This window comes from Nicotiana attenuata, unplaced genomic scaffold (genome assembly GCF_001879085.1).
Source record: "Nicotiana attenuata strain UT unplaced genomic scaffold, NIATTr2, whole genome shotgun sequence".
Taxonomy (NCBI): Eukaryota; Viridiplantae; Streptophyta; class Magnoliopsida; order Solanales; family Solanaceae; genus Nicotiana; species Nicotiana attenuata.
The window spans coordinates 337,618-354,435 of NW_017670516.1; the positions used below are offsets into that span (position 1 = coordinate 337,618).

The 16,818-nt window shown below is 39.3% G+C and overlaps 1 protein-coding gene across 3 annotated transcripts; it reads left to right on the plus strand.

The window, feature by feature from the left end:
* The first annotated feature begins 15 nt into the window (after positions 1–15).
* LOC109240455 lies at positions 16–4,494 on the plus strand. Of its 3 annotated transcripts, XM_019407108.1 has the most exons (10): positions 16–167; positions 537–673; positions 881–1,055; positions 1,226–1,303; positions 1,600–1,963; positions 2,089–2,201; positions 2,328–2,492; positions 2,617–2,747; positions 3,959–4,051; positions 4,141–4,494. In XM_019407108.1, exons 2-10 carry the CDS (start codon positions 588–590, stop codon positions 4,298–4,300), a joined length of 1,365 nt encoding a protein of 454 aa, XP_019262653.1. In that variant the 5' UTR covers positions 16–167; positions 537–587; the 3' UTR covers positions 4,301–4,494. The 3 variants fall into 3 exon arrangements, 2 of the variants coding, with proteins under 2 accessions (XP_019262653.1, XP_019262652.1); XR_002070067.1 differs by having other exon boundaries at positions 16–673; positions 2,837–4,051; XM_019407107.1 differs by having other exon boundaries at positions 16–673.
* The last annotated feature ends 12,324 nt before the right edge of the window (positions 4,495–16,818 follow it).

Genomic DNA, 16,818 nt, shown 5'->3' on the forward strand with positions numbered 1-16,818 from the left:
CCACTATAAAGCAAGACCAAGAAGATGAGCTCTTCCATTATTACACACAGACCATAATAATATAGCAATAGTTTCTTGTCATACCCTTTTCTCTCTTTTTTCTTTGCAAGAAAGAAGAAGGGGGTTATGATAATACAGCTAATAGGAGTATATTAAAAATAAAAGAGGTGGGTTAATTTTATGAGCTGATGCTGAAATTGTGTACCTCAAATAATAACATGGATCTTGGGAATTCTTGGAATAGTAGTAGCAGTGTCAGCTCCCATACTTGTTTAAGTATAGATTTCAGTTACTTCCATTCAGCTGCCTTGTTTTTGTCTTTTGGGAGCTCAATTGCAGTACCTAAAATGGCCTTAAATAATTCCTCTTCCAGTAAACCTTGTTATGCTGATGATTTAATTCTCAAGTCTTCTTCTTTTTCTTATTCTTGAAGTAGAAAACTCAAATTTGATCACCACTCCGCTCCCTCTTCAAACTGTTTTGTTTTGTTTTCTTTTATTTGTTTGTTTCTTAGTTTTCTTGATTGTTGTCATCAGCTTTTTTTGTCTCTTACAAAGACCTTTTGGGACTCTATAAATCCTAGAGAAATGCTGTGTGTATCACTGCCAGGGTTAGACGGTGGTGCTGTGAAAGCATCTTCACCAGCTATGGCTTCTTTGGATATTTACAGCAGGTAAATTTTTGTCCTTTTCTGTTCAAGAATTTAATTGGGTTTTGTTGAATTTTGGTTCTTATTTTGGGTTTTCAAGAAGAAGTGTTTTTTTTTTTTTTGGTTTGTTGAATTTTCATTACTATTAGTTGTTTATCGGTAAAGAAGCATTTGTGTGCTAGTAGTATTTACTAGGCAATTCCCAGAGCCTTTATTCTTTACGATCATCAGGTGTGGTTTTGATGGTGGTATTGGATGTTGGACTGGGAATGGGAAAGGAAAGTGGAACAAATTGGCTGCTGCTACTGCAAAGGCACCAAAGAAGAGGAGGTTCAACATTTCTCCTATGGCTTCCTCTGCTCTAGCTGAAACCCGATGTACTTCTAGAGCCAAATTTTATCAGGAGGTTGGGGCTATTATTTCTTGTGATATCCCATCTTTATTCATGTCGTTAAAGTGGTGTGATTTGGTATTGTGAATTCAATTTCTGCCTTTAATCAGTTCGTTCCACTCAAGATATTTTTAAATATGGTGGTAGAAATTGGCGCATTGATTGAGGATTTCGCAATTTGGCAGGTTCTTAATGATGCCAGGGAAAATTTTACCCAGGAGATATCTTTCCAATCCAAGGACAGAGATATTTCTCTGGCAAAGGTAAATATTTATGAGTCTTGCTCAGCTCTTTTTGTTCAAAGCAGTTGATCTATTGAATTGAATAATGAACAGTTTCAATTTCAAGTAACAAAAACCAAAGCTAAGTTCACTTTGTAAACAGCTATCTGTTCATAAATAGTTGCTGGCATTGAGGAATGGTACATCTGTTTATGAATATCGGCAGATGTCATAAAAGTAAAATCAGCTTTTTGCCTTTGTAAATTGGCTTTCTCCTTCACTTTTATCATTATTGATCGCTTCTCATGCGTGTTGGTTGTTTTCTATTGTCCGAGTAGGCTTTGCTTTATGTGGCCTCTGAAGACGAGGCATTTATGGCTTTCAACCGGGAGATGGATGCATATTCTCTCCAAAGTGAGAGGAGATCTGCTTCATTGCCTTCTGATGGCACAGAATGGACATGCGTGGAGGCCATGCCTCTTGCTGGAAAGAATATGAATGAGTGGATGGTTGAGTTGGATGTCATTGCTAGAGAAGTGGAGGCAGAGCTAGTTTCGAGAGAAATAGGATGCGATTTGGCTGAAGTTTTGGATGCAGTGAACATGGTTCTTTTTAGGTCAAGGGGATTCAAAAGGTCATCTGTACTTGTGGATTCAAAGTGCGCGTACCTGCATTCAGTGTTAAGCTCTGGATATTGTAGTGGTATTTCTTCCTTTCCTCCCCACCCACTATCAGTGTTATTTTGCCTATGTCCGAAATCCTGCAACCTCAAAATACTTGTTGAGCACCGATAATGCTATCTGACATAGTGCTTACCTTTTGTACAGCAATTTTGCTTAGCGTCATTTATATTGAAGTCTGTCGAAGACTTAATCTGACCATTGTGGGATCCCGAGTTGGGGAAGATTTTTTAATATGGCCCCAAACTGGAAACCCTGAGGTTTGTTATTCTAAATTCATAGATGATGTCAACATTTGTCTTAGTTCATCCATCCTGCAGTTTGTAAAGCATGATATTGCTGTCCAGTAATCTCATTGGGTTTGAACTGTTTTGCTACTCTTATAGGAGCTATTCAAGGTTATTTCTGGTCACAGCTTGTTTGGTATTGTTAATGGCAAGTGTGTCGACGACCCTAGATCAAGGGCTTCTGACATCAATAGTAATTCGTTGCCGGGGCTTGAGTTAGCAACAAACCGAGATATTATCGGAATAGCTTTGGCTAATTTGATGGTAAGATTTATTCTCCTGTAAAGTGAAGTCTGTAGCGCATCACATTCATCAATATCACCGTGTTGATGCTGTGGTTGTGATTTTGGTGGAATGATTGATCAATGATCAAAACTTTTTTTTGCAGAGGCTTCACTGGAAACGTGCTTCAAGAGCAAATCATGGTTTGATGCTGACTTCTCCCCTTAGATCTGTTGATCATGCAGATGATAAGTCTAATTGTCTGAATGTCCCATTGTTGCGGCCTCAAGATTTGAGGTAACGATCTTATCCTCTGTTGTTTCACTTTTACTACTTTTGGGTCTCGTTCCTGATTAAGCAGGCGCCACTTTGTGTTGTCCCTACAGGTTCAAGATGCTAAATTGCAACCTTGGCATGAGAAAGGGAGAAATGAGAATTTTGGACGCATATTTTTATTCTTATTTGATTCTAACATTCTACTAAGATTCTAACATTCCACTAAAATAACCATTTAACCCATTGTGCTGAAATATGATCGGTGCTTATTCCTCCAATTAAGTTTATAAGAAAACATAATGGGGTTCCTGATCCCTCACTGCTATAGCTCTATTTTGGTTATATAAGTCCTTTCTATATACTATATACTGATCAAATTGAAGAGATACATATCTATGCTCATGCGCATACATTTATGATATTTGATAGTTGAGGCCAACTGTATGGAGTTTTTTCTTTTCACTGAATCCACTGATTCTTCTTACAAAATCAAGTTATTCATCTAACCAAATGCCACTGTTTTTAAACAGGCATACTTGGAAAAGGAAGAGGTACCGGGGGGGGGGGGGGTTTGGGGGCACAGAAGTAGCAATAATTATGAGAGATCACTTGCTTGATACCGTGTTACATGTGTCTAGCAGCATTCTTCTGGTCTTTTACATCATAAAATATATCATCCATTATAACTGAAATATGTGAAGGTCTTCTGCATCTATATTCTCTTTTAGGGGAGCATCTCTGCTTCTGTTTCTGATACCATTAAGAACTCATTATATTCCTGTTGTTTTCTTCCGTTATACATTCTACTAAGGTGGTTATAATTGGTACCTGTTATTTCTTGGTTAAAAACATGTATGTATATCAAGTAACAAGTAAGTAAGAATTGACGTATTTACTGGACTGCAGTATACTGTGCACCACACACGTTGGACAGGAAGAGTTTTTAACTAATCAAACACTAGTTGGCATTTGATGATGATCTGTTAAGCATTAAGTTTTTTCTGACATGCAAAACCATGCTAGTAGGATTAATGATGAATCATTTTCTACTTTACTGTTCTCAAAGAGCCAAGATATTTATTTGCACATAAATAAGAGCTGTGTTTAAATTAAAGGTTTTCAGGTTGTCATGCACAGATGTCTGACCTTTCCCTAAGGGATTAAATTTGTGTGTAATATCTGTTCACTTATAATGACATTATGTCTCTCTGGAATGGTACAATACTTTCTAGGCTGGCCATTATGGCTTCAGAAAGATTGCTCATTCTGCAGCCACACAATTGGGCTCTGAGGAGAGACCATGGCATGATGTTGTATTATAGTAGGTATGTGTATCTTAAATTTTCTTGGCTTTTCTCATTTTTGACAAGCCTTTATTGAACAAACTATTTTGACAAATAAACATATACATCAGGGAATATGAAGAGGCAGTTCAGGAGCTTAGCATTTGCATGGCCTTTGCCCCAGAAGAAGAGGCACAAGTTCTGGAACCTTTTGTTGAGAAATTACACTTGTTGCGGGTTGAATCATCTTGGAAGTCTCGGGGAAAGAAAGGCCATTTAACAGTTTCTTGAATTGTTTGTAGAAAAGCTGTAGCTGTTTCTGCTTTAAGTTTGTATCAAGAGCACAGCCAGTACTACTTTAGCTGTAATCTCTTTTTTTGAATTCTGTAAATATATTCCTTAGACAAGCTAAAGTTGCTTCCTTTCTAGTTTTCTATAATGAGATGAATAACAGAACTAGAACAGCTTCAGGCTGTGATCTAAAACCCCTCTCTTCTTCTTCTTTTTTTCTTTTCTAAATATCGAAAAAATTCGCTATGGACTTCTGGCTCGACTCCAGTTGGCTCACAGGTCTGAAACTCCAGGTAAGAGTGACGCCCCTATACTACAATGACGACGACGACTTAGTAAAATTCCATTAGTAGGGGTCTGGGTAGTGTGTATGCAGACCTTACACCCCTATCCCGTGGGAGCAGAGAGGCTGTTTCCGAAAGACCCTCGGCTCAAGAAAACGAAAAGAGAAAAGAGACAATATATCAATATCATCAACAGAAACCAAAGGAATAATAACAGCATCATAAAAATCAGAAAATATATGAAAAGCAATAGCAATAACCAATAAATAGACCTAGCACTATGAAAAACGAAAGAGTAATGAGAACACATCATTAACCACTAGAAATCTAAGACAAAAATCCTACCCGACTAGCCTCACATAGTTACGAAGTAAAATAGGCGCAACTACCTCCTACCCTACAACCCTAATACTCGACCTCCACAACTTTCTATCAGGGGCAATATCCTCGGAAATCTGAAGCCACGCCATGTCCTGCATGATTACCTCTCCCCACTACTTCTTAGGCCGCCCTCTACTTCTTCTCGTGCCTTCCAAAGCCAGCCGATCACACCTCCTCACCGGCGCATCTAAGCTTCTTCTTTGTACGTGCCCGAACTATCTGAGCCTCGCTTCCCGTATCTTGACATCAATGGGGGCCCACCTTCTCCCGAATATCATCATTCCTAATCTTATCCATCCTAGTGTACCGCACATCCACCTCAACATCCTCATTTCTGCTACTTTCATTTTCTAGATATGTGAGTTCTTAACTGCTCTACACTCAGCTCCATATACCACGGCCTGTCTAACCACGACTCTATAAAACTTACCATTGAGTATCAGCGGTAGTTGTCACACAGGATTCCAGATGCTAACCACTTCATCCACCCCACTGAAATACGGTTTGTGACATGACATCCTCGTCGATCTCCCCATCCCCCTGGATAACCAACCCTAGGTACTTGAAACTGCCTCTATTGGGGATGACCGGTAATTCAAGCTTCACGTCCATGTCTGCTTTCCTTGGCTCGACGCTCAACTTGCACTCCAAGTACTCCGTCTTAGTCCTGGTCAAGCTGAAACCCTTAGACTCAAGGGCCCGTCTCCAAACCTCCAGCCTCTCGTTAACGCCGCCCCGTGTCTCATCAATCAAAACTATATCGTCAACAAATAACATACACCATGGTACCTCCCCTTGAGTATGGTGTGTTAGTGCGTCCATCAACAGGGCAAATACGAACGGGCTGAGCGCAGATCCTTGGTGTAGCCCCATAACAATTGGAAAATGTTACGAGTCGCCTCCTACTGTCCTAACCCGGGTCTTAGCTTCATCATACATGTCCTTAATCACCCTAATGTAGGCAACCGACACACCTTTTGTCTCTAAGCATCTCCAAAGAACCTCTCTAGGAACCTTGTCATACGCTTTCTCCAAATCAATAAACACCATGTGCAGATCCTTCTTCCTATCGCTGTACTGCTCCACCAACCTCCTAATAAGGTGGATAGCTTCCGCAGTAGAACGACCCGACATGAACCCTAACTGGTTGTCGGATGTAGACATCGTCCTCCTCACTCTCACTTCAACCACCCTCTCCCAAATTTTCATGGTATGACTTAGTAATTGTATACCCCTATAGTTGTTACAACTCTGGATATCACCTTTGTTTTTATACAACGGAACCACCATACTCCACCTCCACTCATTCGGCATACCTTTCGTCCTAAAAATAACATTAAATACCCAGTCAGCCACTCCAAGCTTGCTCTTCCCACACACCTCCAAAATTCTACCGAAATTTCGTCTGGCCCGGTCGCTCTGCCCCTACTCATCGTACGTATAGCTCCCACGACCTCCTCAACCTTGATGCACCTACAGTACCCAAAGTCACAGTGACTCAGAATGCTCCAATTCGCCTAGCACAATGTCTCGATCCCCTTCTTCATTCAGAAGTTTATGAAAGTAAGTCTGCCATCTGCTCTTAATCTGGGCCTCTCCTATCACTACTCTACCGTCCTCGTTTTTGATGCACCTTACTTGGTCCAAATCCCGAGCCTTCCTCTCTCGTCTTGGCCAACCGGAATAACTTCTTCTCCCTGCCTTTGCCCCCAGTTCCTAGTAGATGACCAAAAGCCGCAGTCTCAGCCTCTGTGACCACCAACTTAGCCTCATTTCTAGCTACCTTATACCTCTCCCTGCTTGCTCTCCCCTCCTCCTTGCCTGTGCTCCCTGCTAACTTCAGGTACGCCGCCTCCTTCGCTTCCACTTACCTTGGACCATTTCATTCCACCACCAATGTGACGACCCAAAGGGTCATCACCTGTTTTCTTACCCATTTTGTGCTTCCGAGGCCTTGAAAACCTTGTTTAGGGTTGCCTCGATTTGCGTGTGCAGTCCAGGCGCGTAGCCGGAAAGCTTAAATATTTATTCTATGAGAAAAATGCTAAATTTTGATATTAAAATGAATAAATTTGACTTCGGTCAACATTTTGGGTAAACGGACCCGGACCCGTGATTCGATGGTCCCGGAGGGTCCGTAGGAAAATATGGGACTTGGGCGTATGCCCGAAATCGAATTCTGTGGTCCCAAGCCCGAGAAATGAATTTTTGTGTGAAATTGTTTTCTGGAAATAATTAAGGAAATTGGAAATGAAATTTAATTAGAAGACTATGGTATCGGGCCCGTATTTTGGTTCCGGCACCCGGTACAAGTCTTATATATGATTTAAGCACTTTCTGTAAAGTTTGGTTGAAAACGGACGTCGTTTGATGTGTTTCGGACTTAAAATGGAAATTTGATGTTTTATGAAAATTTGGAGGGATCATGAGTTTTGAGGCTTGATTCGATGTATATGATGTTGTTTTGGCGATTTGATCGCACAAATAAGTCCGTAGGATGATTTTGAGGTGGTGTGTATGTTTGGTTTGGAGCCCCGAGGGCTCGGGTGAGTTTTGGATAGGTGTCGGAGTGCATTGTGAACTTAGAAAAAATCTGGTGCATTCAGTCCTGCAATTTTCGCATTTGCGAAGCAGGCCTCGCAAATGCGAGCCTGGCATCGCAAATGCGAGGAAGGGAAGATTGTAGCTGGGTCGCAAATGCGAACAATTGGTTCGCAAATGCGAAAGTGAGCCAGTCGCAAATGCGACCTTCAGGCTCGTAAATGCGAAGTCTGGACTATCGCAAATGCAACATAAGTATCGCAAATGCGATGCCCTTGTTTTTGCTCAGTGTTCGCAAATGCGAACATGACTTCGCATTTCCCATATTCGGTCGGGGTTCGCAATTGCGAACTGAGGTTCGCAATTCCCATATCTGAGGCCCAGCAAATTTTATACTTAGTCGAATTTGAACCATTTTTAACCATTCTTTCAAAACCCAAACTCCTTAGGCGATTTTTCAAGAACAAGTTTCATTCCAAATCATTTGTAAGTCGATTTTTACTCAATTCTTTCAATCATTAACATCATTTAACATGTTTTCCACTTAAAATCAATGATTTTCATGGGTGAAATTGGGGGTTTTGGGTAGGACCTAGTTTTTTCTAAAATTGGAGATTTGGACCTCAATTTGAGGTCCGACTTTAAAACAAATCACATATTTGGGATCATGGGGAAATGGGTAACCGGGTTTTGGTTCGAACCTCGGGTTTTGACCACGTGGGCCCGGGGGCGATTTTGGAATTTTTGGGAAATTCATTTTATGCATTCAAATTGATTCATTTAGTGTTTATTAAAGTAATTGAGTGACTTGTGACTAGATTCGAGCGGATTGGAGGTGGAATCACGGGGTAAAGCTATAGTTGAGGCTTGAGTTGAGTTCAAAGCATCGAGGTAAGTGTTCGGTCTAACCCTAGCTTGAGGGATTAGGAGTTGAGTCATAATTGCTACTTGTTTTGTGTGGAGTACGACGTATGGGCATGGTGACGAGTATCCATGCGTCGGTGTCGAGCATGACCGTGAGTCTTAATTTGACAATTGTGTACCCTTGTTTGATCCTATGAAATTTGTCTGAATATTGGTATTAGTTGTGCCAAGAAAAAGTTGAATAGGATTGGTTATAGTTGTCTCTCCCTTGTCGGGACATTTGATTTGATATTTTGTTCCCTTGCCGGGAAGATATTATATTGTTGTTCCCTTGCCGGAAAGTTATTATATTGTTGTCCCCTAGCCGGGGTTATTTTGTTATGTTGTGTAAGATTGATGAAATGGGAGCGGGTGGTACGCCTACCACAATTGATATTGAAAAGGGAGCGGGTGGTACGCCTACCACGAGTGATATTGAAATGGGAGCGGGTGGTACGCCTACCACGAGATATTGAGAAATGGGATCGGGTTGCACGTCTGCAACAAGATGAGTTGAATATGAAAGTTGCCTTATCTCTTCATTTATTGCTAGAAGTTAAACTGTAGATGTACGCTCTATTATTCCTGATATTTTATTTCTATCTGTTGCCCCTGAAGCATGCTCCCTTCCCCAGCTTAAATTGTTATTTTCTTGCTATTTCTCTGTTGTACTTGTATATATATATATCTGCACAGGTTATCTGGAGTCTGGTCCTAGCCTCATCACTACTTCGCCGGGGTTAGGCCAGACACTTACTAGCACATGGGGTCGGTTATGTTGATACTATGTTCTGTGCTCTTTTGCACAGATCCAGGTCTTGGACAGCAGCAGCAGCAGTAGCACGGGAGGCAACCTTCAATCCAGTGAGATACCGAGGTAGCCTTGCAGGCGTCCGCAGGCCCGGCGTCTCCTCTATCCCTTACTTTAGTCTGTTATCTCATTGTACTCGAGACAAACAGTTATATTTCTTTCAGACATTGTATTTAGTACTCTTAGTAGTTCGTGAGTATGTGACACCAGCTCTTGGGTAGAGGTTTATGTTGATTTTCTGCATTGTGGTTCAGATTCTTTACTTTAAGACTTCCGCTGTTTTCTTGATATTACTGATAATTGCTAAAAGAGGTAAATTGGCTAATGGTAAAGGTAATTAAGGGTTGGCTTGCCTAGCTCTCAAAAGTAGGCGCCATCACGACTCCCGAGGGTGGGAAATCCGGGTCGTGACAACCAATCGCCTTTGTGCCCGCCAAAGTAGCCCGTCGAGATCCCTAACACCTCTCTTGCAGCTTCCCTCATACAGTCTACCGTCGTCGGCCACATAATGCTCGCGTCCCCGCTACTTCTCCAAGCTCCCATGGCCGATAACCTCCCCTACAACTCATGAGCTTTATCCTTAGTCAAGGCTCACCACCTGATCCTCGGTTGTCCCCGTACAGATCTTTTCTTCCTCTTTAGCATAATACCGACGTCCATCACCAAGATCCTATGCTGCATCGCTAGGATCTCACCGGGGATAACCTTGCAATCCTTGCACAACCCTCTATCACATCTCCTGAGGAGGAGATAGTCAATCTGAGTCTTCACCACCGCACTTTGGAAAGTAACCAAATGCTCCTCCCTCTTCGGAGAACTAGAGTTCACAATCACTAAGTCAAAAGCCTTAGCAAAATCCAACAGTGAAGTACCTCCTCCGTTCCTATCCCCAACACCGAAGCCGCCATGCACCTCGCCATAACTACCTGCATCCGACCCAATATGGCCATTGAAATCATCACCTATTATATATATATATATATATATATATATATATACACACACACACACACACACACACACACACACTACACCTAAACAACAATAATTACGCTCAATCCCAAACAAAGTTATGATTCAGATCTTATACTCCACCTATTCTACCTTATTTGACACTATTTTCTTATTAACTCATTCAAAAAAGAATGACACATTTTTATATTTCTTAATAGCCACTCAAATGTTATAACATATTTAAGACCCACACGTTCTAAAAGTTTTATAGCGGCAAAAATATTGTGGAATATTTAATGCCACAAATTTCAAAAGTTATTCCCTTTTATTAAATTTTGTATTAAGTCAATCTACAACAAACGAAGCGAAACAAAGGGAGCGGTAGTATATAATAAGTTACATTTTATTGTTGTCCATTTGGCTGTTGAAGAGATGGAGGGACAAAATATCTATAGCTTGAGCTGGTTTATTAGTTCACACGTTTGGCGCATCTAAGATTTTCAGTTACAACCAAGACTGAGTGATTATCTCTTTGAGTTTTGTTAAACTCTGTTATTAATATGTGTTATGGCCAATTTAGGGGCCAGCAAGTCCAAAACGACTGAGAAGCTGACAAGATTCTTCAATATATTTTCCTACAAGAAATAGGAGATTATACTCTGTCCGGCCATCTCTTTCTCTCTCAGTATTTAAAAATATTTCCTTATTTGAAGTAAGGGTTAGGACATTTACAATCTTGAACCATCAAAAATTGATAGATGAATGATCGTCACACTCTGAAGAGTTGGAACAATATGATATATGTCAATTTTGGTGATGGAGGTCGATCATGGAGGGTTGAGCTAAGAGCTTCTTCTTCTTTCTAAAAGGAGAAAAATGAATTACAGTACATAGTCGACTTCCTAAGCTACTGTTATAAAACTAATTCACCGACTAACTACTGAGTTAGTTACTAAGTTCCACATATTACATTTACACCCATCACTTTTAAGTTAGCTACACTATACTACCCTACTTCATTCTTGTTACTCTCAACACTCCCCCTCAAGCTGGAGGGTGTGAACACATTCAACAGACCCAGCTTGGATACTAATATTCATGGTGCTGCCTTCCAAGCCCTTTAGTCAAATGTCTGCTTGTTGCTCTTCAGATTTGATGTACTGCGGCATTGCATCTCCTTTCCGCACTTTCTCCCTTATGAAATGGCAGTCTATCCCAATATGTTTGGTTCGTTCATGATAGACTGGGTTCTCAGCAATTTGGATTGCTGCTTTGTTATCATATAACAACTCAACTGGTAGTTTCAACTTTATCCCCAGCTCTTCATATAATATGATCAGCCATGTTATTTCTGACATAACTGAAGCCATGCTCCTGTACTCGGCTTCAGCTGAGCTCTTAGACACTGTAGTTTGCTTCTTGGACTTCCAGGATACCAAAGATTCCCCATACTTCACTAAGTATCCTGTCACTGACCTCCTGGTGTATGGACAAGAAGCCCAATCTGCATCAAAGTATGCCTTGATTTCTTCTGCTGGTTTGCTTGATAGTAACACTCCCAATTCAGGCTCTCTCTTGATGTATCTAACAATTCTCATGGCTGCTTCCATATGAGATCTCTTCGTATGCTGCAGAAATTGGCTCAAGGTTTGAACAGCAAAGCTTATATCTGGCCTAGTCATTGTAAGATACAACATCTTGCCTATTAATCTTTGATAAGCTCTTACATCATCCAGTGGTGTATCACCTTTGTGTCCAACATGATCATCATATTCTGCACTAGTCAATTTCTGATTGCTTTCCAAAGGAGTCCAGGCAAGTTTTGCTCCCCTTAAGCCTGAATATGAAATCAACTGCAGAGCATACTTCCTTTGGTTCATAAGTATGCCATGTCTAGACCTTGCAAATTCTATACCCAAGAAAAACTTCATCTCCCCCAAATCCTTTATTTATAAAGGCTTGTTGTAGTGCATTCTTAGTGTCACATACCAACTCATTATCATTGCCAGTGATGAGTAAATCATCAACATATACTAATACAACTGCAATCTTAGACCCTACCTTCTTGATTAATAAGGAGTGATCCAGTTGGCTTTGTTGGAAACCAGACTTCACCAATGCATCTACCAGCTTCACATTCCATTGTCGAGATGCTTTCTTAAGACCATATAAGGACTTGACAAGCTTACACACTAGGCCTGGCTCCCCCTTGCTGTGAAAACCTTGAGGAAGTTGCATGTAGACTTCATCATAGAGGTCTCCTTGTAAGAAGGCATTATAGACATCCATTTGATGGATATGCCAGTCTTGAGCTGCACCAATGGATAGCACTACCCTCACTGTCACCATCTTCACAATTGGTGAAAAGGTGTCCTGATAATCAAGACCTTCCCTCTGGTTGTACCCCTTTGCCACTAGCCTTGCTTTGTACCTCTCAACTTCACCATTTGCCTTGTGCAAACATCACAACTGCTTATTACATTCCTACATAGTTCTTCACTAACATTCAACATATGTTTCATAACCTTTGATGATGGGTGGCCCATTCTTTTGTGCCAAAGCTGCAAGGTATTTTGATCCAACTGCACATTCATGGATATTGGAATTAACTCTTGTCCTTTATTTGGAATTGCAGAGGTCAGCAGATAGAGTCCATTAGTTTCTCTACCAATCCCCTTCAGCTTCCCAGTGAAGAGGTCTTGTAGTACACAAAAACCAGGAAAGAATGCAGCCATACATCTCTTAGTTCCCTAGTCAGTTTGGACACAGACAATAGACTATACTTGAAATCTGGAATATACAGATCATTCTTAATTTCTTGCCCTTCTCCTATCTTGCATCTACCAATATGTGAAACTGTTGCTTTAGTCCCATTAGGTAATTGCACTATCTTTCCATTTTGAGATGCTACATTGTGCAATTCAGAAAGTGAGCTAAGGTTCGAGGTCATGTGATTGGTCGCACCTGTATCTATGATCCATTCATGAGTACAATCTGCCTTTTCTACTAAGCAGATAGTGGAATGAGATATACCTGCCATATTGGCTGTAATCTCCCGCATCTCTTCTTTGTTGAGCAGCTTCAGGATCTGATTGAATTGCTCCTCTGTGAACATAGGCCCCATTCTATATCCTGAGGCACTCCCCTTCTCAGCATGTGTGTTTGGTGTATTCCTGTTCCCCTGCATCTGCGAGTCTGTTTCTCCCAACACTGCAGAATTAGCTGAGCCATATCCTCCCTGTTCCCCTGCATCTGCGAGTCTGTTTCTCCCAACACTGCAGAATTAGCTGAGCCATATCCTCCCCTCCTTTTAGATTTGAAGTCAGTTGGATATCCTACTATCTTGTAACAATTCTCCCTAGTGTGCCCTTTCATTTTGCAAAAATCACACTGGATATTGTAATTCTTCTTAGGTCAAAACTGACTACCAGCAATCCTGGTAGACATTATTGCAGTAACTTCACTTCCTTCAGCTGAATCATGAGGATTAGACATAGCTCTTTGACTCTCTCGCTCCATTAGCATTGAGTATGCCTTATTTACTGTAGGTACTGGAATCATCATAAGTATCTGGCTACGAGCTTGTTCATATGACTCATTGAGTACCATCAGAAATTGTAGCAGCTCCAAACGTTCCAGAAAAGCCACAGATTCACCAGATTTTGCACAATCACAGCCCAGAGCTGGAGCCAAACTATCAAACTCTGCGCAGAGTACTCGCATCTTTGAGAAATATGAGGAGATCGAGTTAGTACCTTGATTAATTGTTGCAATTTCTCTGTGAATTTGGAAGATTCTCGAACAATCTATCTTATCAAATCGCTCTTTCAAATCCTTCCAAACTTCACTGGCGTACGAAGAGTACACGATGCCACTGAGCAATTCTGGTGAAACACAATTCATGATCCATGACAAAACGATTGCGTTGCATCGCTCCCAAAGATCTACGAGATTTGTACCAAAACATTCCCTTTTACAGGTGCCGTCGATGAACCCTAGCTTGTTCCGACCTAGGATTGCAATTCTCATCGCTCGACTCCATACGGAATAGTTTTCCGGTCCTCGTAATTGAAGAGAAATCAACACAGCTCCCGAATTGTCAATTGAATTGAGAAAAAGTGGGTGATTGTGACTCAATTTCTCCGGCAGTTCATTGTCAACAGCTGCCATGACTGAGCTCCGTCACAGTTCTCCGATGAAGAGTTAGCTAGCAGAAAAATTGCTCTAAGCGACTACACTTATGGCCGATAGCTCTGATACCATGTCAATTTTAATGATGGAGGTCGATCATGGAGCATTGAGCTAAGAGCTTCTTTCTAAGAGGAGAAAAATGAATTACAGTACATAGTCGACTTCCTAAGCTACTGTTATAAAACTAATTCACCGACTAACTACCGAGTTAGTTACTAACTTCCACATATTACATTTACACCCATCACTTTTAAGTTAACTACACTATACTACCCTACTTCATTCTTGTTACTCTCAACAATATAGGAGTCCAAGTATTTCAATTTTTGTCTCTTTTTCCCCCCCTTCGTTTAGAGACATTCACAGTTCCATTAAAAGGTAAAGAGAGCGCATTCTTTCCTAAATTAAATTAAAAGATTAAGTGAAATTTAACCTATTAACACCCCAAAATGCAATGTGGTCCCAAGTTCCAACCACCTTCTTAAGCTACACAAGGGAGAAAGTAACATACATATAGAAAATGAGCATGTCTTTATGAAGATGACTAGGAAAAATCTAACAAAGACATCTAGGACTTATTAGCCAGAATCATGTAAGAAGTTTTTAATGACTTTGGAATGGTTCAACATAATTAAGAATATTAGTAAAAACTATTACGTAAAGAATTGCATGGTATGTGCCTGTTTTCTTGAAAACAGCTCTTCTCAAGGAGAATGACATGAATTATACCTAATCACCGTGTAATAGTACGTAGTATATCTATATCATTTTATACTAGATTTAGTGTACGTGCGTTGCACGTGTATTATGCGTTATGCACAAAAGAGCGTATTTTAATTAGGTATAATAAGAATGAATTAAGTATAATAGTATTTGATAATGCAACAAACATTTAAATGGTAAATTGCATAAAATAGTGTATATAAAATTGAATAAGAATGAATTAAGTGTAATAGCAATTGATGGTGCCAAAATAAAATAGTTTAAGAATTATCTTAGGGTATTAAAATAAAATAAAAGTTAAAGAAAGGTATAAATACCTGAAGACGATGCAACCTATTTAGCTACTCAATATGCACTTAGTCAATATTCAACTTAAGATTTATTTTAATTTTCTAATTTTATTACTTTAATTTCACAAATTATGCTTCCTTTTTTGTTTTAGCAAGAACACACATTTTAGAAGATATAAATAGAGTCAATTAACAGATATTTCTTTAGTCGATATAAAATATTACACGAATATTTTTGATCTTTTTATAAATCCTCTCTCATTTTCTGTACTTGTTTTATTGGTTTTCTTTTCTCTTGTTATCTGTCTTTTTCATTTGTTAACTCACAATAATACAAACTTCATCATGTATTTAATTTTTATTCGGATGTTGTCAATATAAATATAGATAAATTAACATGACCCAACATTTACGAAATGGGTAGCAACAGAGGAAAGCTAGGCACAATAAATTATTATCACTTTTTCAAAACGTGGGTTTCTACTTTCTACTACAAAAATTTGCCTCATTTAGAGGTTGAGTCACCCATTCTTATCTCATCTTTTTATAATTACGTCCTATGCTCACTATATGAAATTAGCAAAGCATTCTATAAGTGAATCGTTAACTTATTATATATGTTGGCATTCACTGCTTCATATGCATATATAAAATATTTATTGTGCCTACAAAATGTTAAAAGAAAAAGAAATTAGGAAAATATCTTAATTACTTATTTGAGGCGAGCTTTGCTTTAATAAGTGAAGGACAATCATTATCAATTTAGATACACGAATATAAAGTAACTATAATAATATCAACTTGTAAAACAAATTGAACTAAGTTATAAAACTAAAGGAGAAGTACTAACTTGTTGGGAAGAATAACGTGGATTTTACAAACTGCTTTTTCTTTTACTTTTAGTCCTATTCCAATGTAGATTTGTCCAAAAGTTAGTAAATAACGCTTATAAAATAATATCTCAATTTCATTATTTACACAAGATTTCAAGTAATGTACTAATATATATATATATATNATATATATATATATATATATATATATATATATATATATATACTATTTTCATTGCCAATCCAACTTTTATGTAGATCTTTCTAAATTTAGAAAAAGGAAAAAGGTAAAGAGGTACATTGAGTTAAACATGAAGAAGTTATAACTTATACCTCAACGACTCAATGTTGTAATTGGCAAATTTTTCGAAATTGAATTCAACACATTATATTATAATATTTGTGCAAGCAAATTAAGAGCAGTGGCAGACAATCTTTCTGTTCTCCCCAAATTTCAAAATAGCTTTGTTATATCCTATAAGAAGAAGAAAAAGCAAACTCCAAGTTAGTGACTTGAAAATTTAGTCTCACCATCGTTCTTTTGGGTGCGGTCTCAAATTCGATAACAAACATAAATGATGGTAATTATAAAAGTATGAAGCTATTT

Bases quoted from the DNA above. Each gene is read 5' to 3' on its own strand.
- LOC109240455 (XM_019407107.1), top strand. From the start codon at position 588: ATGCTGTGTGTATCACTGCCAGGGTTAGACGGTGGTGCTGTGAAAGCA. The intron at 2,493-2,616 runs GTAAGATTTATT...TTTTTTTTGCAG, and splicing joins TAGCTTTGGCTAATTTGATG to AGGCTTCACTGGAAACGTGC. The intron at 2,748-3,958 runs GTAACGATCTTA...AATACTTTCTAG, and splicing joins TTGCGGCCTCAAGATTTGAG to GCTGGCCATTATGGCTTCAG.